Here is a 26,343-nt window from a genome sequence, read left to right on the forward strand (position 1 = left end):
TGTGAAAGCGCCGATCTTGTCTTACGTAGCCAATGGCAACTTGGCTAGATTACGCGGCGGTGAACTTTGCATCATGATGAACCCACACTTTTGTCCCTCACTTTTCCTCTCACCCTCTTGTACAGACGGCACGCATGTATTCCGATTTTCTCGCTCCAATCAAATGTGTTTCGAGTAAGACTGAGTACGATAATTCTCCCCCCAATCCCTGTTTGGCTCTAAGGCCATCCGCGATACTGGCCTCCACACACACACACACGCACACACACACACAAACGCGCGCGCGCGCGCAAGCAGGTCATCGATCCGCGGGTGCGATCCGATGCGATATATGCACGATGAACTCTTGAGAGGTCGCACAGGAACCACACCGCGTACCTTTGAATATTGAAGGAAAGGACGTAGGGAGGGTGAAATGGAGAAGGAGGAAGGCGGAATCCAAGGGTACTACTAAAAAGCAATGTGTTAGAGAGACTGCATAAGGAGGCCTCAGTCTCTGAAAACCAGCCGTTTCCTATAGCCAGGACCATCCAGCTGAGCCACCGGCATGAGACATGAAGTATGGACAGAGAGACAAGGGCTGTCGATTATGGTTCCCGCCTAGGCCCTCGGCCTGTTCTCCACCATCCTACAACGATACCACAGAGAAGCAGACGGCGGATGAATAGGAGCCGACGGTTTGTCCACCGTTCAGGGGTCCATGAGAATGACCGGAGGTTGAGCCGCGAGTGATGGGCGATGGCTACAGCTGGCCATCTTGTCATCGCCGTCAGTAGTGTACCCCGAGATCTCTTGGCTGCAGTTACGTTGATGCACCTCATCGGAGGGATGCGGAACAGCCAGCCGTAGGGAGGGCAGTTGAGAGCGGTCTCGAATCCGTCAAACGTCTGATGTCTTTCATGTTATGAGGTACTGTCAGAGCCATGTAGAAAAATCGGCGTTCTGGGCGACTGCCTTGTCCCTCACTGGCAGCCGAACACCTTCCTTCTCACAAGGGACAGCATTGGAAGGCGTCACTGTCCAGGGTACCGCCCGCCTTGAGACAACATGGGGAACAGGGTTTGGAACTGGCGGGAACTACGCCGTGTCCAAGCCCGTTGCCTCAGACCCCTACCATGCCAAAAAGACTTGCCCGACATGTATCGTGCATCTGGACCGGGATACTCAAGTCTGCTCTTGCTCCGAGAGATCAATTTGGCGCGTTGCTGTTGGCTACATATCGTACAGGATGAAGATTCCCCGGTGTGTCATGAGCAGAGCCTGGTCACGAGAATAATTCTAGTCTATGTTGCTGGAAAAGTATAAAGGACTAAGCCCGCAGGGGCAAGTTCAAGACGGAATCACAGCTCCAGAAACTACTCTTCTTATACTTCGAAACAACATTGAACCTGTCGAGACCGTGGTTTCTGAAGCAAACGTGCCACAGTTTTGCCGTGTACTTCTTTAATCGTTTCTTAATCCAAACATATACCCTCGAAGATAGAAACAAGACGGGCACCTTGATCGGTGGCTCTGAGATCAAGCTTGATTCAATTCTTCGCGTACGAGCCAGAATTTTCGAAGGACTATTGCCTTGAGCGTCTATCAAGCCCTCAACGATGGGAAAGAGCAAGATGGACGACGCTGCGGCTGCGCGTATCCGCAAAGCCCGCGGTGACAAAGTAAATTCCCCGAGGATTTTGTGCCATGAGGTGGACTTCCTCAAAGACAGACAGCTAAACATGACAGGACGACTTCGCTAAGCGTGCCACCATGGCTGCTCAGGCCAATAGAGATAGGGAGGCGTCAAGTAGAAGAGAGCAGAAGGGTGGCTACTCGGGCAGTGGAAGTAAACAGGAAGGGGTAAGAACGAAATAAAGCCCTAGGCCTCTTCAGGGCAGGCAGGGCAACGTACGCTATCAGGATACAGTAATGATAGATTGGAATGCAATTTGCACGACCCGTGCCAAGTCCAGGTCTCTCGGTAGTAAACCAATTGCTGAACCATGAACAAGCAGACGACTAACAGAAGAGAGGGGTTCGATGAAGGATACGGGAAAAGAAAGCTAGGCAGGGCAGGTTCGGTGAGTGTCTCTGGTGGGTTGCAGATTCCACGAGGGGTATGGCGGAGAAGAGAAAAGAGATTACTGAAACGCACAGTTAGTTCACCGGTCTCGGTCATGGCTTGCGGGACCCGTGGGAGAAGAGAGGACAGGGGAGAATGGATCAGAACAAAACCAGGGTTGCTCGAAAATGACTGGGACGACCCAAGTGGCTGGAATTTCGGGGAGTCCAAATCGGACGTTAGTAGCCAGGATCAGTGCTGTGAGATAAACTAAAGGGATGCCGGGGTCCGCCAGATGGTAGACGTTGCCATTGGTCTGGAGAAAGAAGATCACATACGGGGCCGTTGAAGGGCGTCGGGGCCAGATAGGTGCCTAATGTATACTAGGAATGGCGGGATGAGGAGACACCATTCAGACATCTTGTGAGGGTGTGCGGGTGCGCGGGTGCGCAGGTGTTTTGCAGCCCGAAAGAGAAGGCTCTGGTCCCCGACTGCAAGACGAAGAAGCCTCCATGGATATGACGGATGCTGCGGCGTACGGGCGTAAGGCCGCGGAATTCCTCATGCGATTGAGAGACCGTTGCCGACAGTTGGAAGCATCCTGACAGCAACTGAGGGGTGGCGTTGTGGAAGGAGGGCGTTGAGACCAAGGAGGAAACTTGGGACCCATAAAGACAAATGGAACGTTTGGATGGAGTGGAGGCTTTGTGTTTTGAGAAAAAGAAAGGTGAAAGTAAAGGAGGCGTACGGATATTGCGAACAGGAAAGGCTGCCAGCTTTGGTTCTGCATGGCCTGCGATTGGAGACGACGGGAAGCAATTGCAGATGCGCGTATGATGCTTTGGTGCATACAGAGTTCCTACCTTATTAGTGTGCCATGCAGATAATGAGGCCGACACCTACTGCGTACTAAAGTATGCAGTACGTGCTAAATAATTGAGCCGGGCCCGATCGTCTGTAGTCCCGTCCCCTCGGTGGCGTACGAATAGGAAAGGTCGGGTAAGGTACCTAAGGTACCCAAGGTAAGGTATCGCACGGGATGCATCAAACCCCCTGCACCGGCTCCTGCACCCGCCTGTTTTCTGACGTCTTGCTGCTTGCCAGCCTGCCTCACCTCACCCGTCCTATGTAGGTACAACCTACTTACTACCTCACCCCCGCCGAGCAGCATATCTTCACCTTTGAGTCTGTGTTTTCTCCGCCTTGATCCCCCGATTAATCTCCGTCGCCCAAGTTTTGTTTTTTTGGTCTTTTCACGGCCAGTCTTATCGCGACTCAGGTGTGAAGCCATCTGCAACTCCGGTCCAGAGCCGGGCCTCCTTCAGAGCCACGGCCAGAGCCTCACCGCACTGCGTTTGCCAGCCCAATCCACCGCTCTAGCCCTACCCGACCGATTTTCACATCCAACTTTGCAGTCTTAGGACATGTCACTTCTGTAGTCTCGCACCGTATCCGTATCTCTTCCCCGCACCAGTAATCATGGATGTTGGTATACAGCGAGCTCTGAACGACAAACTTTACGACAAACGGAAAGTTGGAGCACTCGAGTATGCAACCCCTCCCCTGAACGGGATCTGGCCTCTATCTTCTCCTTTTCGCCATCTTCCATGACCCCCCCCTGTTAGCTGACATCCCACTCTGTCTAGACTCGAGCGCGTCATCCGCGAGTTGGTCGTCACCAGAGACTATTCGAGAGTGCAAGCCATCCTCGAGCAGCTATGCAATGAGTTTGCTTACGCTGTTCACCAGCCCCATGCCAGAAATGGAGGTCTGATTGGCCTGGCTGCCGCTGCCATCGCACTTGGTCCTGTAGGCCTACCTCCTCCCTACCTGGACTCTTACATGTTCAACTAACCATGTCTAGGAACTGCCACGTTATTTGGAAAAGATAGTGCCTCCAGTCTTGGCATGCTTTACGGACCAAGATGCCAGGGTGAGGTACTACGCCTGCGAGGCCATGTACAACATTGCCAAGGTGGCCAAAGGGGAGATCTTGATATACTTTAACGATATATTCGACGCCCTCTGCAAGGTAATGCCCCCGCCTAGCTCATACCTTGCCGCACCATCGTTGGGCTGGTATTCTTTTGTTGTGAGCTTGCAATCTGACATGAGTTTCGCGGTTCTTAGCTTGGAGCAGACTCAGAGTTATCCGTCAAGAACGGCGCTGAACTGCTCGACAGACTCATTAAGGACATTGTCTCCGAGTCAGCTGCATCCTACGTATCCGTCTTGGAAGGAGAGTTGGGCCAGGAATTCACCGACAAAGCAGACGCTGAGGATCGCCCTCCTCCGCCGACCGCCTTCTCCCTTCGCCGCTTCATACCTCTTCTCCAAGAACGTGTCTGGGTTATCAATCCCTTCACTCGCCAATTCCTTGTTGGCTGGATTACACTGCTCGATTCTATCCCCGATCTCGAGCTGGTAACATTCCTACCTGACTTCTTAGGCGGTTTGCTCAAGTTCTTGAGTGATCCCAATCGAGACGTTCACGTTGCCACCCAGTCTTGCCTAGACAAGTTTCTCAGCGAGATCAAACGGATCTCGAGAGTTAAGAAGGGCATTGCAGAGAGTAAAAAATCTCGAGAGGGCGGGAAACGCAAACGTGAAGAGTCTGTCGATTCAGGAAGTGTTCAAATTGAGCCCGAAGACGGCGATGAAATCACTTCACACAGCGATGATGAGGGTAGTGGCGAGGAGGACTGGATACCAGGTCAAGATGTCCAAATCAACTACCGAAAGATTCTTGAGATCCTTACAGCTACGCTCGATTCACCCCTTGGTTTGTTTACCTTCTCGCCCCTGGGAACATCGCTCATTCACACTGATTCATCCAATAGAAGAAGATTCCCTGCTGGAATCTCTGCGCTGGATTGTCGAGTTTTTAGACATTTGCCCTGAAGAGGTGTTGCCGTTCACCCCCAAAGTCCTGGCTCATATGCTTCCTGCTATGGCCAGCGGCGTCGAATCAATTCGCCAGGCTGCCGCCCGTGTCAACGCCGGCCTAATGGACTATGTTGTCTCGCTGTCAGACGAGCCCGGAATCGGGGGGCTTTCCCACTCGAACACTCGCATACCTCTTTCCAGTGAGCGCCAAGATGGAGCGTCTAGTGCACGCGCTTCTCTTTCTAGCTCTCGGGATTTGGAAATGAGAAGCCCGACTCCTGCTCAGGGACATAACCGGTCCCTCTCAACACCAAACCCGCCTTCTTCGACCGCTCATCCCCAGGTTGACTTGGATTATGCCGCTGCGGTCAACGCGCTCACGTTGCTATTCCTCAATGATCATGAGGCAACCCGGGTTGCCGCGCTAACGTGGCTGATCATGCTCCACAGGAAGGCGCCTCGCAAAGTGCTCGCCTTCAATGACGGAACCTTTCCAGCGTTGCTCAAGACACTTTCAGACCCAGCTGAGGCAGTAGTAACCAAGGATCTACAATTGTTATCGCAAATCTCTCGCAACAGCGAAGATGACTACTTTTCCAACTTTATGGTCAATCTGCTTCAGCTCTTTGCTACCGACAGAAAGTTGCTTGAGACTCGCGGAAATTTGATCATACGCCAGCTCTGTGTTAGCCTCAGCGCCGAGAGAATCTACCGAACACTCGCCGACTGCATAGAAAAAGAGGAAGATGTGGAGTTTGCCAGTATTATGGTGCAGAACCTGAACAACAACCTCATCACAGCACCGGAGCTTTCGGAGCTTCGCAAGAGGCTCCGCAACTTGGAATCCAAGGTAAACAGATCTTCTCCTTGAGGCTTCACCCTCCAGAGCGCTTACACAACAGTACCAGGATGGTCAGACTTTTTTTGTGGCCCTCTTTCGTTCATGGTGTCACAATGCAGTCGCCACTTTCTCTTTGTGCCTCTTGGCCCAAGCCTACGAACAAGCGTACAATCTCCTTCAGATCTTGTAAGCTCCGTACCCTAGATGTGAGTACCCATGGGATGTCTTACTAACTACATCAGCGCCGAGTTGGAAATGACAGTGAACATTCTGATCCAGATCGATAAGCTGGTGCAGTTAATAGAGTCTCCTGTGTTCACTTGTAAGTGGCCGTTCGTCCGTATTAATATGTCTGGTGGCTGACGATGTCAAGATCTTCGATTGCAGTTGCTGGAGCCGGAAAAGTACCCCCATTTGTACAAATGCCTGTATGGACTTCTGATGCTCCTGCCACAATCCTCCGCCTTCGCCGCCTTGAAGAACCGTCTCAACAGTGTCAGCTCGATCGGCTACCTTCATATTGCACCCAAAGTGTGAGTATTTATGGCAGTTTCTCTCATCACTAACCCATGACCACTTGTCGGCTTTGTCCGGCTTGTAAAAATAAGTGGGCTGCAGCTAACCACAGGCCTACAGAAATCCCAGCCCCGCCACTAGCTCGAGTTATGACAGACCAAACAGGTTGAAAGGCCGAGAGGACGGCATCATCCGTTGGAATGAGCTGCTTGAGAAGTTCCGCAGTGTTCAGGAGCGGGCCCGACGGGCGCAGAGACACTCCGGGGACGTTGACGATAGTCGAGGCAGTCTTGGTTTGACAGACTTGCGCTTGGGAGAAGGAGCGGACATCAAGGGGGGCAAGGAGGCACGTAACCCAAGTGGACCACCGGTTCCAGTGAAGGACCCTGCACCTCCGGCCGCGCCACCTGTTAAGCGAGCTGGTCTGGGGATGCGGGGGATAAGGAACTTGGGCGGTGCAGTTAGGGGTAAACGAGCTGGTTGATGTTGTTGTCTTCGACAAGCGAGTTTTGTCTTTAGCGCGTAGTAATTCTAATACCCTAGTGATGCAAGCTGCAGCGTGTGATGTATGCTAAGCTACAGTAGAAAGTGTTCATCATCGGTCCTTGCGGGGACTCTCGCGTTCGACCAAGCCCTCGAAAATGGTGTCTCGGCGCCGGATAATGGCACGGAGATCGGTGCGAAGATTTTCAAGTTGAAGCCGAGCCCTCTGGACGTCGTCTGGAAGGCTCGAAAATTGGGTAACGTGGGCATCCAATCCTCTCCTCTGGGCCAAGAGCTCAAGATACTTGCTTTCTTCCTGTATGATTTGCTCAATGGCGGGTTGGTCAGAGATGTGCGACTGGTTCGCACTTGAAATTCGGTCCTTCAGCTCGGGCAAACGAGCGGCCATGGCCTTGATTCTCCTTTGCATGTCCAAATTCTGGCGGGCAAGGTCGTTGGTGGGTTTGTAGTCGTCGCTGCGCAGCGTTCGCAGAAGCTCGTCTGCAGTAGTAGACTCTTGCTCAATGTACTTCAGTAGTATGTGCACACGAACTCTCATTTGCTCGAGTTCGGACGCTCGGGCATGGAGATTTATCATAGACCGGCCGAGGGTTTCGGCGTCCGGGCACGCCACGGAAAGCTGGCATGAAAGTGTCGCCATAGAGTTGAGGGCAGTGCTACCCTCTCGGGTGAGGTGATCCTGAACGGCAGTCAGAAGCCTCTCGCGGACGGTGGCCGTTGGGGGCAATTCAGAGAGGCGCGCTTCGGGTTCATGGCAAGCTTCGCTGATTTGATGCAGAGCGGCAGCCTCAGCCCTAGAGACGAGTTCACGTTCCTCATCCGCAGTCTCATTCAGCGAAGCTAGGGCGAGGAGGGCCTTGAGGGTTTCTGGATTCCGCTCAAAAGGCGGGACTGCTCGGCCGTGGAATTTGGCGGTAAGCCAACAGTCAACGTAGTTCCAGTCCTTGGCAGTAGTGGCAGCAATGCGTGCTATTGAGGGAGAAAAGATGGCGGTCGACGGTGGGAGGTGAGACATGCTGACGGAGGTAGAAGGCTGATAGTTGGAGACAGCGGCGAAAGGCCGTGGTTTTTGTTATTGTTGATTTCTATCCTGCAAAGGAAGGCCAGACTGGGAAGGTACAGAGTTTCTCTGGGTCTGGCAAAGCCGGTGACAATACCAGGTGCCGTGATTTGTTCAAAAAGTGGCTTGCGTGCCGATCAGCGTTAAGGTAGCGGCTACCTGACATGGATTCTGGAGACTTCCCAGGTACGTAGCCTAATTAAAGGTAGGTACCTAGCTAGCCACCTACTTGTGTATAGGTACGTTCAGAACGCGTGAAAGTGGGGCAGATCTGTTCTGGACACTTCTTCCACCTTTTGAGCCCAGCCACATCCAATTTATGGAGGTTTACGCTACACTATAAAAATTCTATTTATACTTTAATAGATACTTACTATATATTATAATACTATTTATAATAACTAAGAAAGCTTTAATTTAAGTTTATAAGAATATTATTAATAACTTTAATAGTTTATAAATAACTTACTATATAAGATTATATAAGAAGAAGAATATAAGTTTTCTTCTATTTATTAACTATCCTTAATAAAATTAATTTATTATATCTAAACTTATATTAATTAGAATACTAATTATAAGAATAATTAATAACTAAATAGGAGTAAAGTATTACCCTATTTAGATAGTAAAAAAAAATAAAGATAAGTTTAAATAATTTATTAATAATATTTTTTTTAATATTATAATTAAAAATAATTATAAAAACTACTATTGTTAGTCTCACAGGACCAGCTAGCTAGTAGGGCACTGTGGGCAGCAAATATCGTATTATATTAACTGCGTTAGTGGTGATATGTATAAGGTTAACTGCGTTAGAGGCAGCGGCTGCGATTGCGGCGTTAATCGCAGAGGCCGGCGCTTTACGTAATCGCTAATTACGTAAGGCGCGCCTAGCTCGATTAACGCTACGATAGGCTAGCGTTACTAATACTAGTAACTTTCTCTTTTTATTAGTATTAACGTAGTTAATAGTAACTATAGTATAATTCGAAAAGAAGTTATTAAATAATATATAACGCAAAGAGTAGTAATTACTAGTAATTATAGTAATTACTTATAACCTCTATTGCGGTAGTTACTCTATAACTATTACTTAATCCTACCTTAGGCTAGCGCTAGTAATTAGCGCTGCTTAGGCCTATATAACTTATCCCTCTATCTATATTATTACTAAGTTTATATTAAGGAAGTATATAAAGCACTAGTTAGGCTTTACTTTAGTAAAAGCGTTAGCGAGGTTATTATTACTATTAATCTATTATATTTTGCATAGCTTATAGCATTTATATAACTACTATAGAGCTATAATATTAATTATTAAACGTTTCTCTTTTATAGTACTTAGCTTAATAAAGTACTTATATAGTAAGTATAAGTTAGTATAGATAATAGTAAATATTAGAAGTAAGTTAAGCTATTTAGTAATTATTTAGAGGGTTATAGAGATAGTATAAGCTATATTAACACTAATAACTATATTATAAACTTTAGAGGCTAGTATATTTTAAGTAACTTACTTACTTTTTATTAAACTAAAGTAAATAATATTATTATTAATTGTAAACTTATTCTTATTAGAAGGAGTCTTATTAGTGAGAATAATAGTGAAACTAAGCTATAATATTAGGTTAGTATTATTAATAAATAAGTTATTAATAAAGATAAAGAGTTTAGTAGTTAATAAGTTAATAGGTATAAATATTAACTCTTATATTAGTGAAGCTATCTACTACTATAGTTATACGTTAAGAGCCTTAATATTATTAAGTAAGGGGTTTTAGTATTAGGCAGCAGTTAATAGATTGTAGTATGCCTTAGGCTAGTAAATTAATATAATATATACTCTATGCGTATATTATTTAATATATTGCTTCTTAATAGCGTTAGGGGTAGCGTTAGTATTAATAAGGGTAAGCTTCTTACTTTAACCTTTTTAGTAGAGGATAATAGTTCCTAACTTATTAATACTAATAACGCTATTATTAAATATCAGTAGTTAGTTAATAGTAAGTTATTATTTAGCTTTTACTATAAATAAAGCTTTAGTTAGAGCCTTATCCTCATAAGCTGAGAAACTAATATTAGTGAGGCCTAAAGTATTATTAGTTTATATACTAATAACTATAAAGTTAGGGTTAATAGTAGAAAGGACTAGAAAGTAGGGATTATAGCTTAAAGTAACTATCTAGAGAACTTCTCTATAGTAATAGCTATATATAGCCTATTAGTAAGTACTAGCTTTAGTAATATTATAGAGCAGCTTAATAACTCTTATAATAGTGCCTTCTAGGTATTAGTTATAAATCTAAGTAAGTAAGTGCGTGAGGATCGTTTTATTAAGCTTTATTACTAACTAGATATATACTTATATTATATTATAAAGCTAGAAGATCTTACTAGAAAGTAGTAACTATAGGGTAATAGTAAGGATAAAGTGTTAGCTTATACGCTATATTATTAGAGATTATATTAAAATTACTTCCTTACTATTATTAGTATATCTTTAGATAATAAAGTAGGATTTCTTATAAAGCTTATTAGTGTTCTTACTTTTAATCTTATTAACTATTTATAATTAGAAGATATAGACGTTTATATACTTAATAGGGTTATATATAACTATCTTAAAGATACTTTAATTAATAAGTCCCTTAATTTTAGCTTTATTAGATTACTTAAAAAAGTAGCTAGATATATTAATCTTACTTACTTTATAAAGCTATATAGCTAGGTTAAGGTTAGTATATTCCTTATTAGTTATAAAGATTTTATTAGTAGTAAAGAATATAGTAGTAGTATTAATATTATTAACCTCTAGTATAAAGTTAACGCTAAGGATAGGGTTAATATTAACTATCTTCACTATAAGTATCTATTTTTATAAACTTTAGTATAGCTTGCTTAGGGGTAGTTTTAAGCGTTTTTCTCCCTTATAAGGCTAGCTATATTAGTATAGTAGTAGTAATACTAATGCTAATAATCCTCCTTAGTCTTCTTTTACTAGCGTTATTAATACTTTAGGGGCGTTTAGTAGAGAGTTAGTATTAGTAATATCTTTATCTAAGTTATTATAAAAAAGCTTAATATAAGTTAATTAAAACGTTCTTAGCTTATAAAATAAGTTAAGTATATAATCCTCCTTATTAATAGAGAGAAGCTTATATAAGCTAGCTTAGCTTTTATTCTCACGCTATATAAGAATATCTAACTATAATAAGAGGGTTAGTATTAATAATATACTTAAGCTATTATAGAGGGTGAAGGTATTAGAGACTTAGTACTTAGTATATATATAGTAAAGTTTATTAGTAGCTTTTTATATAGCTTCTTAACGTTTAGTAATACCTAGAGATAGTACTAAATCCTTAGTTACTTAAAGGTAGGCGCTAAAAATAAGTAAGGTTAGGATTAAACTATTAAGTTTAGTAGTATTATTAATAGTCTTAATAGTTATCTATAGGGCTTATTTATAAGGGATAAAAAGGTTTTTAGTATAGATAATATTATAAGTATAGCGTAAAGTAGTATAATAACGTTTAACTTTATTAATACTATAATAAGCCTTAATAAGGACTTCTTTAATAGTAATCACTAAGGTATAAGTAGTATGCTTAAATTTATAGCTATAGAAGTTAGTGCTAGCGTCTATAGTAATAAAATTTAGAAAGCCTTAATATATATTAATCTAATATATATATAAAGCCTCCTAAGTATATTAAGCTAATAGATCTTTAAAGAAATAGGCTATATTAAAGCTAGTAGTATTATTAATAATATAGAGTATTAGTTTATTACTATTAAGATATATAATATTTATAAAGATCTTATAGTTAAACTTATAGTTATTATAAAAGGTGAATCTAAACTTTTTAAGTTAACTAGTATAAAGTTAATAATATTAGTAGACTTTAGTTAGATAGGTAAGAAAGCTTTTATTAACTTTATACTTAGCTTTAATAAGGATATATTAAAGTTTAGTAACTAATAGGTAGCTAAAATAGTAATAGAGTTATTAAAGTTTAACCTCACTAAAGTAGTAATAGGTAATTAACTATTCCTATTAGAGAAGTATCTAAGGATACCTCTATTTATAGATAATTAGAACTTTAAGGTTTTTCTGCTTTATAATGTTATTAAGGTTATTAAATATAACTTCTATTTTATTTATATTATAAAAGTAGTATAGGAAGGGTGTATTTATTAGTATAATATAGAAAGTAATAAGACTAAGTAGTATAGGGACTTTAATAGATCTTAGCGAGTAAATAGGGTTACTAAGGCTAAATCTAATAGTAGCTACTCTTATAGTATTAACTTTAAGGTTTAGTATTAATCGTTAAAGTGTGAGGATTTAGGGTTAGTTTATTATTAAATATTTAGAGGTATTAGTATTAGGCAAAATACCTTAGAAGATTATTAACTTATATTTTCTCTTAAGAGAGAACTATAAAGTATGTTCTCTAAGCTTAACTATAATATATTAATCCTACTTAGTAATAGTATAGAAAGTAGTATTATTACCTAATATATTAGTAACTTTAAAGCTATTAAAAGTGATACTAATAAAGCGAGGAGTAAGAAATTATTAATTTTTATTATCTAAGCCCTCTAATTTATACTAGCTATCTTTAGCGTTAGAGTTATTAATATTAAAAGTACTAAAGTAGTTTAATATATCCTTATTATAGCTATTAATAAGAAGGTTATTAATACCTTTAATATCTTTATATTATATTAAAAAGTGATTAAAGGTAGGGGTAGAAATATCCTTATTAATATATATCTACTTAAAGTAGTTAAAAGCTTTATAGTAATTTTTAGTAGGGTATTTTATTAACTAATAGCTTATTTCGCTATAAATATAGCACTTTTTCTTAGATTTAAGAAGTATAAGTTAAAAGTAATATTAATTATGAGGTATATATAAATAATAGCTAAATTAAGAGCTATAGCTATAACTATTATATTAGTAATTAGTTTAATATTAATTATTAACTAAAGCTAGATTTATTATAAAGTACTTATAAACCTAGCTTTATATTATAATACTAATAAATAATCTAAGCTAATTAGTAATACTCTTATAATCCTTAATAGGGTTTATAAGAGCGTAGTTATATTTAAGTACACCTTAGTAAGTATTAAGGACCTAGTTATAGAAGGTATTATTAGAATAGTAAATAGTAGAGAGGGTATACTAGATAGTAATAAGTTTATTAAAAACTATCTTAAGGTACTCTATTTTAGTTTTATTAGGGTTCTTAAGGATTATATAGTTAAGAGTAGTATTATACTACTTAGAGAGATATACTTAATATAACTCTTTAGTTTTAAAATAAGCTTTAACTTTAGTAACTAATCTAGTAAAGTTAATAAGTATATTATTACTATAAAGCTTATTATAGTAGTAATTAAATACCTTACTTTTAAGTATAATAAAAAAAGTACTTAGGGTCTAAAACTAGTTAATATTAGCTTTAATATAAAAGTCCTTAAAAATTAGAAGCTTAAAGTTAAGGATATTATATATATTACCTCTAAATCGTATACTATTATTATATAACTTTATAAGATCTATAAGTTAATAAGGGGATAGCTAATTAAGTATAGTAAGGTTAAGTACATTACTTTTATTAAAGTTAACATTAAGGCCTCCTAGATAGGTAAAAGTAGTTAACTAATAGGTTCTAGTAAGGCTTAATTTATACTAAATTAGTCTAAAAGATAGGGCTATATATAAAGAGGTGTAGCTAGAAGACGCTAGTAGCTCTAGCTTAATACCCTTAATATCGTTAAAGAAGTTAATATCCTTAATAGCTTTCTTAAGAGAGGGAAATTTAGCTATCTTATTATTAATATCCTTATTAAACTAATAATAGAAGTCTTAATAAAGGGTAGTATAGATGTTAAAAGTAATAGATTTACTATCTTATATAATATAAACCCTATTAGTAATAAGGAAGTCCTTAAATTCCTTTATAGTAGCCTTATTATAGTAGTTAAAAGTGGATTCTAGTATATCTTTAAAATTAGTGAAAGCTTAACCTTAGAGGGTAAAACTAGTAAAGCTATTAAGTTAGTAATACTTTATATTAAATAAGAAGTATAAAGCTACTTAACCTTAGGTAGTAGTATCTAATTTTATATTAATATTACTAAGTTTACTCTAAACGTTATAGTTAATTATATTATGAACTTTAATAGGGATAAGGATAGAGTAGTTATTAGCTAGAGGTATTAGAGGGGCTAAGGGAACTAGAGGGTTACTTAGAGGGTTTCCTAGAGGAGCTATAGTAAATAATTTAGATATAGTTAAAGAGGCTTAATAATAGTTATTTAAGAAGTTATATAGGTTATTAAAGGTGTAGAGAGGTAGATATTAACATTTTTAATAAAGCGAGGTATTAAGTTAAATTATAAGTGAGGATTATTATACTATAGTTATAAAGAGCTTATTAAGTACTATAGTAGCTAAAGTTTATTTATTTAGTAGATAATTTACTACTCTATTATTCTTACTTAACTTAATATAGCTTAATAGTAGTTAAAGATAGAGGTATAAAAGTTAGGAAAGATCTCTATAATAAACTAAGGGTTAGTTAATTATATAGAAAAGAGTATTAAAGGTAAGTATTAATAAGAGGGTAAGTAAGTTTAATAAGTAACGTTATTAATAAAGTAGTAGAGTCTTAAGAATAAGGAAACAGCATAATAGCGTTATAGAAGAAGCAAAAGAGCTATATAATAGCGTTATAGAAAGAGCATAAGTTATTAAAGGTAAAAGATAGTAAAAAATTCTCTTATAGCTAGTAATTAGTAGTTAGTATTTAATAGTTAAATAATAAGAAAATCTTATAGTAAGGTATACTACGCGCTATGCGTATAGGTAGTTATTATTAAATAAGCTTAAAGCAGCTATTTACTATTAATATTAACTTAGCGAAGAAGAAAGTAATTAAAAACTATTAAAAACAGAGTAATCTCTTATTTATTTATTTAGCATAAAAACTCTATTTATAAGGGGTAAGAGGCTAAATAAAGTAGTTAAGAGTAAAGTAAGTAGTTAATTCTACTATTAATTATAAGTTAATAAGCTAAAGTTAATATTAAGGGTTAAGCGTATAATAGACGCTCTTTAAATAAAAAAGAAGAGTAATTACTAAGAACGTTTTAAGCAAAATAAACTATCCCTTAGGTTATATTATAACTACTTTTATTAAGTATAAGATTAGAGGCTATAGAGGCTATTATTATAATCCTACTATTATTAATATTATAGGGAGATATTACTTAATCCTATTAATATTAGTAATATTAATATTAATATACTTTTCTTAGAGACTAAAAGAGGGTAAGTTTAAAGTAGCTTAAGCGATATAAGCTATCTTTTCTCAAAGTTATAACTACTTTATTAGTATAAGTTAATTAATTAAGTGTTTCTAAGTAGAATAGATCTAAACAAATATTAATAAAACTACCTCTTCTAGAGCTTTACTAATCTGTAGTTAATTAATATATTATATAGTAGTAACTATAAAGTTAACTACTAATTAGTGTTAATCTCATAGGACTAGCTAGCTAGTAGGGTACTATAGGTAGTAAATATCGTATTATATTAACTACGTTAGTAGTGATATATATAAGGTTAACTGCGTTAGAGGTAGCAGCTGCGATTACAGCGTTAATCGCAGAGGCTGGCGCCTTATGTAATTGCTGATTACGTAAGGCGCGCCCAGCTCGATTAACGCTGCGATAGGCTGGCGTTGCTGATAACTATAAATACTTTATTTATATCCTATAAATTACTATATATCTCTTATATCTATAGAATAGTAAACTAAATATAAAGTATATCTATTTATAGTTTTAATAAATATATTAATAAATAAGAACTTTATAAGAATTTAATAATAAAGAGCTTAAAGAAAATATTAATAAATTAGAGGAAATTTTATAATATAAGGATTATATAAACGAAATAAGTACAGTAATAGCTATAATTTTTCCTAACTACTAAAAGTAGGAAAAGAGAAGTAAAAAGGGAAAGGGGGTAGCTATAAAAGTAGCCTATATATTAGTAGAGTTTCTAAAAAGTACACTTTAATACACTATGTTACTTCACAGTGAATCTGTTCTGGACACTTCAGTGGTCGCAGACGGCAAGCCGCATTGCTATTGACGGAAGAAGTAAGGTAACATTAGGTTGAATGGGCATAATCGGAATACTTGCGCCGTACCAAATTACCCACGTACGCAGCACGTGTACGTATAGTTTCCTGAAGATGCAGGGGGAGGCTGTGCGACAGCCAGGTGAGAAGCGTTAAGGACTACCTGCCCCACAGCCCATCTCCAGCATTATCAATTTGTACCGTCCATCAGATCGTGGCGGTCTTTGAGGACAACTTTTCTAATTCGACCACTTCGACCACATCACTCGTCGTCCCCCCCTCCATTCCTTTTCTAGCTTATTGTCTTCTCTCGACCATTTCCACGCGTCTCTCCTTTCCGCAACATCTCTTTTCTCTACCTATCTCCTCGAGGATTCGCGGCTGCCTTTGGGTGCTCGTCCCGGCCGCCCGGCGTCAGCGACAGCCATGCACATGCACGTTCGCCTATGCGCTCTGGCTTTCGCAGCCACGACACTACTCTCTTCGCCAGCTCTTGCAATTTCAGCCGATGAAATCCCTTCAGATACCCCAGTTTCGTCTTTGCTGTCCTCCGCCCAAGCCCATCTCTCCAAGGGAGAGACGAGCGACGCCCTCGTTTACTATGATGCCGCTATCGCTCGGGATCCCTCCAACTATCTGACCCTCTTCAAGCGCGCCACGACCTACCTCTCCCTCGGACGAACCAACCAGGCGACCGACGATTTCAACAAGGTCTTGGCAATAAAGCCCGGCTTTGAGGGCGCTCACGTTCAACTGGCCAAGATCAAGTCTAAGGTTGCCGACTGGGAAGGCGCAAGGGAACAGTACACTCTGGCAAACAAGGGCGCCACCTCACCCGAGCTCGTCGCCCTCGACGAGGCCAAGGGCGCAGCTCACCTCGCCGAGATAGCAGAGAAGAATGGCGATTGGGAGGCATGCGTCACTCATGCAGGCGAGGCCATCCTTACCGCGAACCGGGCTATCTCGCTCCGCGAGATGAGATCTCGCTGTCGTTTCCAGCGCGGTGAGGTTGAAGAGGGCATGAGTGATCTGCACCACGTCCTGCAGATGCGGCCTGGAGACATTTCACCACATATTAAGATTTCCGCCATCACCTTCTACGGACTAGGCGACCTCCAGAACGGCTTGACCCAGATCAGGAAATGTCTACACTCCGACCCAGACTCCAAGCCTTGCAAAAGGCTCCTGAAGCAGCAAAAGGCCATCGACAAGACTTTGGCCAGGGTAACGAAGGCATTCGACAAGAATCAACCTATGACCGGAGTCAAGTTGTTAATCGACTCAGCCGATGAGACAGGTCTGATCACCAACATCAAGACCCATGTTGAAGAGCTTCGTGCGGATGGCACCATTCCCGCCACTGCCCCCTCAGCTCTGTACATCCGCGTGTTGGAAATGGCATGCCAGGGCTATTACGACGTAAGTAGTCGGAAGGTGTAGGGCTTTCTCTGGACAGGATTAACAGCCATTGCAGATGAATGGCAAGAAAGCTAAACAGTACTGCGATGATGCGCTCGCGCTCGACCCTCGATCGTTTTACGGCCTCATATACAAGGCCAAAGTATTGATGGACAAGGAGGAGTTCGAGGCTGCCATTAGGTCTCTGGAGGAGGCTAGCAATGCTAGACCTGACAAGAACGACGTCACCCAGCCTCTAATGCAGAAGGCCCAGATCGCGCTCAAGCGCAGTCAGACCAAGGATTATTACAAGGTTCTAGGTGTATCCCATGATGCTGATGAGCGTCAAATCAAGCAGGCTTATCGCAAGCTGTCAAAGCTGCACCACCCGGATAAGGCTGCCAAGCAAGGTCTCACCAAAGAGGAAGCCGAGAAGAAGATGGCGGCCATCAACGAGGCGTACGAGGTTCTAAGCAACCCGGAGCTTCGCGAGCGCTTCGATCGCGGCGACGATCCCAATAATCAACAGCAAGGCAGCCCTTTCCAAGGAAACCCCTTTGGCGGAGGCCATCCATTCATGTTCCAGCAGGGTGGGGGAGGTGGAAGTCAGCAATTCCATTTCAAGTTTGGTGGCGGTGGTGGCGGGTTCCCATTCTAGAGGGAGTTCGGCGGTATGAAGGAGTTACCGGTAATAGCTTCAGCCTGGAGTTGATAGGGCCTAGTTCATCAGTGGCATATAACACACGTTACTTCTTGGTATTGCCAGCAAGACGTTGGTAAAGTAACTCGACCAGTCCTGGTCACTTACTTTCATCCCCAAGATTATTGCGCCAGCGGAATGTAGAACATGAGTCTCTTCGCAAATTCGGCTCGTGTGATACTCCAATGTCCGCAGTTAGCTCGCTGCTTGTCCATAAGTCTGTCTACGAGTGACGTATCCTCCCGGTTCCTGCGAGCGGGGCTTGGCTCGTATCAAGTCGCAATACGTAACGGGGTCATTGACAGTGCTTCGACATCCATTCCGTCCATATGTCATATAGCAGTCTTCATGCGGCTCCGCTTACCAAAGCCATGTCCAAAGCAGGCCAGATAGTTGGCGTCGAGTGATAGGTAAGGTTGATCACATCTACAACCCCTTCCCCCTGGCGGGGCGGGTCGATAGATTAACAACGGAGCACAATGAGTGAGATGTATTGCGGCCAAAGATTGCTCGAACAAGCCCAGTAATAGAGTCAACTGGATTGCGAAGGCCATTTGTGACAGTCTCGATCAGTGGGCAAAGCCAATTTGGAGGAGAGGAAGAGATGATATTCCAGATTAACGTCTGCAAATCCATCCCCGAGCATACCACCTCCCGACGGGTGTCATTTTCCGACGCCAGCATGTTGAATATCCTTTGAAAATATAGCACTTTGCCAAACCGGCTCTCCAGCAACATATACAGCCCGCTTGCGAGTTGACCGACTATCAGCGTCCATGTTACAACACAAGGAGGTGTTGATTTCCTTCTTTGGGGAAGAAGCTCTCGCTAGGAGTGGTACACTGTGCTCCTCCAGCGTTCCGTTGCTGTAATTCCCGGCACCAGGCCAATTATTGCTCGGGTGTGGGAATCGACCCTGCCTTGCTCCGCCGTCTAAGATTTTACACTACCGCTCTAAACGGTCACAAATTCGCCAACAACCCCTCTCTATGTGCAAAGCAGCAAACCGCTTCAAGGTGAAAGATCGTTCCTTGCGATGAAGTAAGCTCTATGAGAGAAGATTATTAGTTCTCGCCATCACTTCCATACGTCTGTCCAATCAAAGAGGGTGAACCTACTTGGAAGCCTCGTAAGCAGACCAGCAAATGGCCGTGCTGGGCATGGTCGTCACTACACGGGGCCGCACACCCTTGAAGAATCCCCGAAAGCCCTCTCGCTCGTACAGTAACCGGCACCCGGCCATGAAGCCGTTGACGTTTCTCAGCGCCGGGTCGGTCGCAGTTCCTCGTGTCTGCAACATAGTCTTGATCACATCCATGGGCGTGGTCAAGGCGGCGGCAAAGCCTCCAGCGACAGCGCCAGCCAGACAATGCGTTGTCGGGTCGTACTTCTTGCTCGGGTTCATCGCCGTTGAAATAGACTCATAGGCGAGGAACTGCAGAGCAGTGAAGGGAACCGTCATCGAGAGGGTGGTAGGGTAGGAAACGTAGAAAGCTGCCAGTCCCTCGGTCTTGTAGACGTACTTAGCACAGTCCGTCATGGAGCGGTACATTTTGGCAGAGTCCTGGATTTGCATTCGCTGTTTGATGACTGGAGGCGCGAGTAAGTTGTCCGCGTTCCTAAGGGCAGGTGCTTCGCAAGCTACTTACCATCGAAGGGGTTCATAAGCGCATCGCTTGCGATGGTAGCACAAGCTCCACTAGTAGCTATCACGCTGTGTTAGCCATATACTTTGCTCGGCCTGCGCAAAACAACTCACCAGCAGCGAGGGGATGGTGGACACCCGCCTGGTTGCCTCCCATAACATGCTTAACGGCCTCGTACGTAGCAAAGTAAACAGCATGGGCAGGGCCTGATGCAATTAGTACGGAAACTTCAAGATTTGAGGCCAGCTGGGGCAGGGCACTCACCAGCTCCAGCGACAACACTGGACATGCCTCTCCACAAGCTGAGAACCCCCTCTCGGCTGGCTATGCGGTATGTACCTTGGATCACGCCGTTGTAGACAGCTGAGGGGTTAGGGTTGAGGACTTGCATTCGGGTCTGGGAACTCCGTATTAGCAGACGGCGAGGATACGTACGCAAAGGAAAGCGCTGCCAACCGTACCTTAATGGCATCGATGGGATACATGACGGTATGCTCCTGCAAGTATTGAGAATCAGCTTCGAACCTTTAAGCAATCCATCCGGCCAAAGCCAAGGTCCATAAGATGGGACAATACGTACAGCTATGCCCGCGAACGCCCCGGCCGCCATATTTTGGACCAGGGAGAAGTTGGGAGGGAGCGATTCGTAGCTATGGAATATTCCCAGTCAGCAATCATGGTTGCTACCACAAAGATGCATCGGGAACGGGCCCGGCGAATGTGGGTAGATGGGCGAGAGGAGTGCGCACTCATATTCCTCGACGGGCTCTGCATTGGGCTGGGCCATTGCGGCCGCAGCGTCAGATGCTTCGCCGAAAGGCTTAGGCTGAAGAGCCGCCAGATTGACAGCTTGGGGGGGAGGCGACAGAATTGCCGTGGGCGCCAGCGGTTGCGGCGGATTGAGCTCTCGTTGACCCGTACTCAAAGATCGTGTTGTCGATTGTCTCGGTGTCCTTTTTTTGGCCTGGAGGACTGAAGGGTTTGCGCGTAGGTGCGACAAGACAGATGCCGGGTCGGCCGGAGGGGAGCGAATGGGGTTCGGCGCGGGAGAAATCGCATGTAAACTCGAAGTGATCACTGAAGATAGCTCATCGGCGAGCGGCGCAGTAGTTGCAAATTGCGATGCACGGTCAGCGAGGACGCAAGAAGACAAAGTCAAGGTTGCAGGCGAGTCAAGGTCGACGGGATTGGAGACGGGGCAAGAGGGCAGAGTGGTTTGGGGAGAAGGGCAAAAAAAAAAAAAAAAAAAAAAAAAAGAACACTAGCAGAGACCATGTACCTGTAGCTGAATACAGGCAAACATATCTCGCTTAGTACTTTGATGTGTTAAGATACCTTAGCTTCGGACTTTTGATCCCAGTAGGTGGAAACAAACTTAGGTGTAATACACCTACCTCGGGTCACCTGGTTAGGCCTGATGCTTTTTCCCTCTTACGCTTTTACCCTCCTTCACCTCTGCCTCCCTAGGGTATCACTGTACGCTGTATTGATATGTACATTTCAGGAATGGGCGCGAGCCCTGAAGTATATACTGCCGGACGAAGGATTGGCCACATGGCCCGAAGGACCGAAAATTTTGTATCCCACTTCGTCCGGTGTCGACGGTGTCGAGCGGACGTCGGGGTTGTCTGCGGCCTCGGAGACAAAGGCCGGCTTTCTTCACCTCATTTATCCTTACACAGGTACCTTAGCTCGAGAACCCCGGCTTGTTCCCTAAGGTGGACCTTCCCCTTCGAAAGCGCGGTACGCTTCGTAAACAGCATCATAATGCACCAATTGTATGGTTTGAGTGCGTCCTGGCTACTTTAAATGCAATATGTACGCACTTCGCGTCGTGTGTATTGAAACTCAATTGGGGACGGCAGTGCCTTTCAGCTCGGGTGAAAGTGGTGACCTGAGTTAGGTGAGTTTGAGGGAGTACTTTAGGGACCTCAGCTGCGGCACGTCCACCACAAGCTGGAATGGATGGGATCCATGGATGGGCTTCAATTGCATGGAAAGCTCAAATTGTGTTAGCAAGTGGGTGAGGCCCCTCCCCAGTGCCTTTCAGCGGTCCAGCTCCCCTCCCCCACTAAGCGCTCCGCAGCGAGTGGCTAGGCAAAGCACCTTAGTGGCTCCACGACAGCCTCGGAGCAACAGACGACCCGTCATCGATTGTGCGAGGAGCCCTGTTCAACTTAACGCCCGAGGTGTCTACCATCCATCTCGGTTTTTTTTTATCTAAACCATCTGATAAAGGTAGATAGGTAGAAAAGATGACCCCGGCATCTAGAAGCCGTCCGGGGGCCCCTCCATTGGTACGTGCCCTCTACACAGGTGCCGTAGTAAAACTCTCAGGAACTTTCCTAGGCCCTCACGGTTCCCATATCACACACTTTTGCCCCTTTTTAGATCTGGTGCTGCCAGTAAGTGTAGTACTGAGTAGACCGGATGGCTGGACTTTAATATGCATACTCGACGTCAGATTCAGTACCTCGTCCTTCGTTGTTGTATTCCATCCATCTGCCATCGCCTGTTGCTTCGGCATGCTACTGGCGCTGCTACTGGCGCTGCTTCTGTCAACTGACTGCATAAGCCAGCTGGTAATACCAACACTTTGGCAACTTAGCAGGGCGTTCAAGAGCTTCCCAGAAAATCCTGGCCTGCTAAATACTCATGTTTGCTGGTAACTCCAACGCGTGACCACCGCATCGTTCTGCCTGTGCGTGGCCTCTCTTGTCATTCATCTCGCCGTGTCTTAGCGATTGCCGCCCACGCCGACTTCGACGTCGGGTTCTTCGGAGTTACGACGTCCCCTCGTCAGCCCGACGTCGTCTCCAAAGAACGTCTCCGCCGTCCTTGTCCGCCGAGTTCCGACGCCATCATTTGGCAACTCAACTACATCAGCATATCTGTTGATGCCTTGATGCTTGTTAGTAAAAAAAATCTCTTTCTGGAACACTAAAAAAAACTGGGTAACAAAACCAAAGGCAACTCAACTGCGGTCACATTGATCAGATCTCCAAGCTCTGAAATCTCGCCTCTCACAGAACACTCCCCGGCCGTACTGATTCTGCCAATACTTCTAGGCTTCATACGAATATCAATTTACGTCCAGTAATTTCTACCTGAATGTCCAAAGCCAACGCCAGGTTCCTGTTGCAGCAGCATTCTTTCCCGGCACTCCTTAAGACATCGTGTGACCAAGCAATCCATGCACCTCACACAAGCTTGTACACCAGAACGCCACCAACTTGATATCCTTTCTTCGGGCAGTAGTCTATCCTTGCTGCACCTCAAAGTGCTCCACTTTGGCGATCTGTGCGGTGTGCCTGTTGAAATTGATAAATCAATCCCAAGACCCCAGCGTCTTGCCCCCCAGTCTCCGTACTCGTGCTATTCTCCCGACTCAACCCTTTCGGAGGCGATGTTTCCCAAACCGATTCCCCTAGGGGCCCAGCTCCCTCAAAACCTTCGTCCTCGAATTGTACTTGCGAATCCAATTGCTCGCCCATCGTAAGGCTATCTTCCGTCGTCTCCTCGATGATTTCTCCGCCCTGATATCCACCCCGACTCCCTCGGCTCCGATGAGTGCTTCGGGCGCCGAACCCCGCCGAAGCCGGTTGGTGGTGTGGGTCAAGAAGCATCGATGCCATCGGCGACGGGGCTGTCAATGAAGGCCCAAATCTTGGCGTCCGGTTTTGTTGCCCCATACCACCTCCGGGTGCTCTGCTTCTTGTGAGATCGTAACGTCCCACTCTGGAGCTTTGCATTTCGGCCGCTAAAGTGGGCGATTGAAGTCCAGGGAAGGCCGGCGGCGGGTGGAATGGATGTCGACTTCCAGGCGGGATGTGACCAGGAATGCCCGTCTTTGGATTGATCACATAATTATCTAGAAATCCGTAGTAGGACGCCGCCATTTTTCCATGCTTGGTTGAGTAGTAGTCGTCACGTACATCTCCGGTTGCCACCTGGAACTTGGCCCTTTCCGCGCCCTTCTTGAAGTCGAAGACGGCAAACGAGCAGACGTAGCCGACGCCGTCCACATGTATCGTGAACTCTCGGAAGAAGTCGATGATTTGGTCGCTACACTTGGGTGCCGAGAAGATGAGAACCAGAGACGCCGTGAGTATGCCAACAATCTCCTCGACCAATATCAATACCTTGAGCTTGTAAAGCTCTGAAAACTCTCTCTTAACTTCCGCGGTATGGAGTCGAGCTTCCCAGTGAGCGGGCATGTAGTGTATGAAGCTGATGACGTTGCGCAAGGCGTACTCAGGGTTGAAAACGGTGGTTTCCTCAGAGATCATGCCTCTCGCGGCCGCCCAGGCTGCAGCGAACACTCCAATGTAGAAGAGTGCCGACTTCCCGAACAGTAGTTCAAAGCCCAAAAAGTGTTCGGGCTCTAAGAATGATGCAATGGCTAGAACGGATGTGATCGCACCAGCGATAAAGGTTACCGATCTAGCAAACTGCTCCGTCAATCTCTTCGGGAACTGGTCAATATACGCATGAGCGGCCGGATACGACATGTTGAGCCGTTCCTGAAACAAGTGTGGAAGTTCATTGAATTCCCTGAACTTCCATTCGGCAAGCGGTGTGTATCTCCTGTGACTAAAAGTCCCTGGGTCTTTTTGGTATTCCTGGAGGGGTTTTGATCAGCAACTTTCTCAGATCGGGATTACGTAGCTTACGTTGTAGTACGTCAAAGCATGTACGATAATGAGATATGCAACCACGAATGGTCCTATCAGCAAATTGATGAAGCCGGCGAACATAAGTCTAGTCTTCAACATTGCGCTTAGCTGCCCTCGGCGATCTGCTTTGAGAAACTCCTGGTTGACCTGATTACTCTCGTCGAAGATAAAACCCAAAATGCTGAAATGTAGGTTCCATTCTAGACTTCTCGAGAAGAACTGATGCTTTCCCATGAACGGAATGGGAAGCGTCAAGTCAAGCACGTCCTTGTTCATCATGGCTATCAAGTAGTTTTCTCTCCGCATTAGTCGATTCGCAATGTCGTGGGCGTCAAGCCGCTCTTTGGATTGGTTCCGTATCCAGCGCCGCTGTGAAGGGGTGATATTTATTGCAGTCTTGGGATTCGCATCTCTCAATGACATAACACGCGAGACGATGTCTTGCCAAGAAACCGTCTGCATATCTTCCTCGGGTATCTCGAGCAGATAGGTGTAAAAGTTGCGCATATTGCGCAGTCTCCGGAGATCGACTGTAAATTGGACGGCTTTCCAAATGAAGTAGAAGACATAGAGCCAAAGACCAAAATTCCAAAGGAATGACATTTTCCTAGTGCATTGCGGAATCACGATTTCGCTTAGCGACTTTCTACTTCGGTCGGAGAGAAGTGAATAGTCAACACATTGTGACATGAAGGTAAGGAACACCGCGAAGAAAGCAGACTCCCTACAGGACTGTTAGTATTCGATCCCACTACGATTTGGTTTGCATGATAAATTGAATACTCACAAAAGGTGCAATGCTCGAGCACACACGATGCACCAGAAGCCGCTGCCTCGGTAGTAGGAATAAACGTCTTGTATGAAGAAGTCAAGGTTCGAAACGTTGACCCAGCGCCAGAGGGCCTTTTCCTTCTCATTGCCCGGCGAGAAACCTCGCGCGATGCGCCTGGGTTGCGATTTGAAGGGTTTGACGCTATCTGCCGGATGCAGCCTCTGTTGGGCTTGAGCCGCCTCCCACTGGCCATGAGTTCGTCGATCGGACGGACCAGGTATGGCTGGCTGCTGTGTTGAGGCTACGGGCTGTTTTCTGCGGTTCAATTCTTTTGCGCCCGCCTCCACCTCGTGCGGTTCGACGAGCAGAGAAGCGGGAACATCGTTGTCTCCATCTTCTTCATGACCTAGCCATGCCGGTCCTGTGTCGCGTCGAGCTCCGGTTCGCTGTGAGCCTCGCGTGACGGTTTGTTGGGGGCTTCTGACGAGGTTGGCGTTGCTGTCGAGAGTTGTGCGGCTGTCGTCGACGGAAAGATCCCGTGCGTGATCAAGGTCATAGTCCTGGAATTGTTCCTTCAAATTCTCCTCGTCGACATCGAGTCCGGCCTGGTCTTCGATGTCAAGATCATCGTCACCTCTGCCTCTCAACTCCTCGTAAAATGATCTGGATCCTCTTGCGGGAGGACCCAGCCGGGAGAAGATGTTGGAAGCCATGCTGACTGTGTGGTGCAACAAGAATTTCGAAGTGTTACTGACGGTATGCACTCGTTACGCATGTCGACTGATGCATGTTTTGGAGAAGGTGGCTTGAATACAGAGTTGGGATCGACTTTTGAGAATAGGAGGATCGGTCTTCCAGTGCTGTTAGAAATGAGTTAGCTACAGTTAGCTACAAAGACGTTTAAGATAAGCTGGCTGAAGGACATATGTCTGTCGTTTAATAATAGTCATGTGTTCGGGTACGACGCGCGCAGGTGACCGAGGTGCTCGCGGAAGATGGGAATGAATACCTTCTGGGATAGATCTTTAACTTATCCGAAGTCGCCTCTTTTGGGGTTGCTGGTGTTTGTGTTTGTGGCTAATGCTGAGGTGACATGTGCAGATGGTACCTCCAAGTTCGATAGAGGCAT

General features: G+C 44.1%; 5 protein-coding genes across 5 annotated transcripts; 3 read left to right on the forward strand and 2 right to left on the reverse strand.

Moving 5' to 3' along the window:
- Nucleotides 1-1,598: 1,598 nt before the first annotated feature.
- Nucleotides 1,599-2,049, forward strand: CGCS363_v009400 (uncharacterized protein; the record flags this gene model as incomplete). The annotated part of the gene is made up of 3 exons (XM_036641249.1): nucleotides 1,599-1,661; nucleotides 1,729-1,828; nucleotides 1,988-2,049. 3 exons carry the CDS (start codon nucleotides 1,599-1,601, stop codon nucleotides 2,047-2,049), a joined length of 225 nt encoding a protein of 74 aa, XP_036492883.1.
- Nucleotides 2,050-3,523: 1,474 nt separating this feature from the next.
- Nucleotides 3,524-6,771, forward strand: CGCS363_v009401 (Protein VAC14-like protein; the record flags this gene model as incomplete). Its single annotated transcript, XM_036641250.1, has 9 exons — nucleotides 3,524-3,591; nucleotides 3,691-3,853; nucleotides 3,909-4,076; nucleotides 4,175-4,826; nucleotides 4,885-5,780; nucleotides 5,833-5,957; nucleotides 6,014-6,093; nucleotides 6,145-6,304; nucleotides 6,408-6,771. 9 exons carry the CDS (start codon nucleotides 3,524-3,526, stop codon nucleotides 6,769-6,771), a joined length of 2,676 nt encoding a protein of 891 aa, XP_036492882.1.
- A 111-nt stretch (nucleotides 6,772-6,882) lies between these two features.
- CGCS363_v009402 (uncharacterized protein) lies at nucleotides 6,883-7,806 on the reverse strand (the record flags this gene model as incomplete). Its single annotated transcript, XM_036641251.1, has 1 exon — nucleotides 6,883-7,806. The coding sequence occupies one exon, from the start codon at nucleotides 7,804-7,806 to the stop codon at nucleotides 6,883-6,885; it is 924 nt and encodes a 307-aa protein (XP_036492885.1).
- An 8,642-nt stretch (nucleotides 7,807-16,448) lies between these two features.
- On the forward strand, nucleotides 16,449-18,078 carry CGCS363_v009403 (DnaJ-like protein subfamily C member 3; the record flags this gene model as incomplete). Its single annotated transcript, XM_036641252.1, has 2 exons — nucleotides 16,449-17,441; nucleotides 17,497-18,078. 2 exons carry the CDS (start codon nucleotides 16,449-16,451, stop codon nucleotides 18,076-18,078), a joined length of 1,575 nt encoding a protein of 524 aa, XP_036492884.1.
- Nucleotides 18,079-23,381: 5,303 nt separating this feature from the next.
- ATG9 (Autophagy-related protein 9) lies at nucleotides 23,382-25,927 on the reverse strand (the record flags this gene model as incomplete). Its single annotated transcript, XM_036641253.1, has 4 exons — nucleotides 23,382-23,474; nucleotides 23,702-24,388; nucleotides 24,440-25,166; nucleotides 25,230-25,927. The coding sequence occupies 4 exons, from the start codon at nucleotides 25,925-25,927 to the stop codon at nucleotides 23,382-23,384; spliced, it is 2,205 nt and encodes a 734-aa protein (XP_036492879.1).
- Nucleotides 25,928-26,343: the final 416 nt, after the last annotated feature.

The sequence above is a fragment of the Colletotrichum siamense genome (genome assembly GCF_013390195.1).
Source record: "Colletotrichum siamense strain Cg363 chromosome Unknown KSG_Cg363_contig06, whole genome shotgun sequence".
Classification (NCBI taxonomy): Eukaryota; Fungi; Ascomycota; class Sordariomycetes; order Glomerellales; family Glomerellaceae; genus Colletotrichum; species Colletotrichum siamense.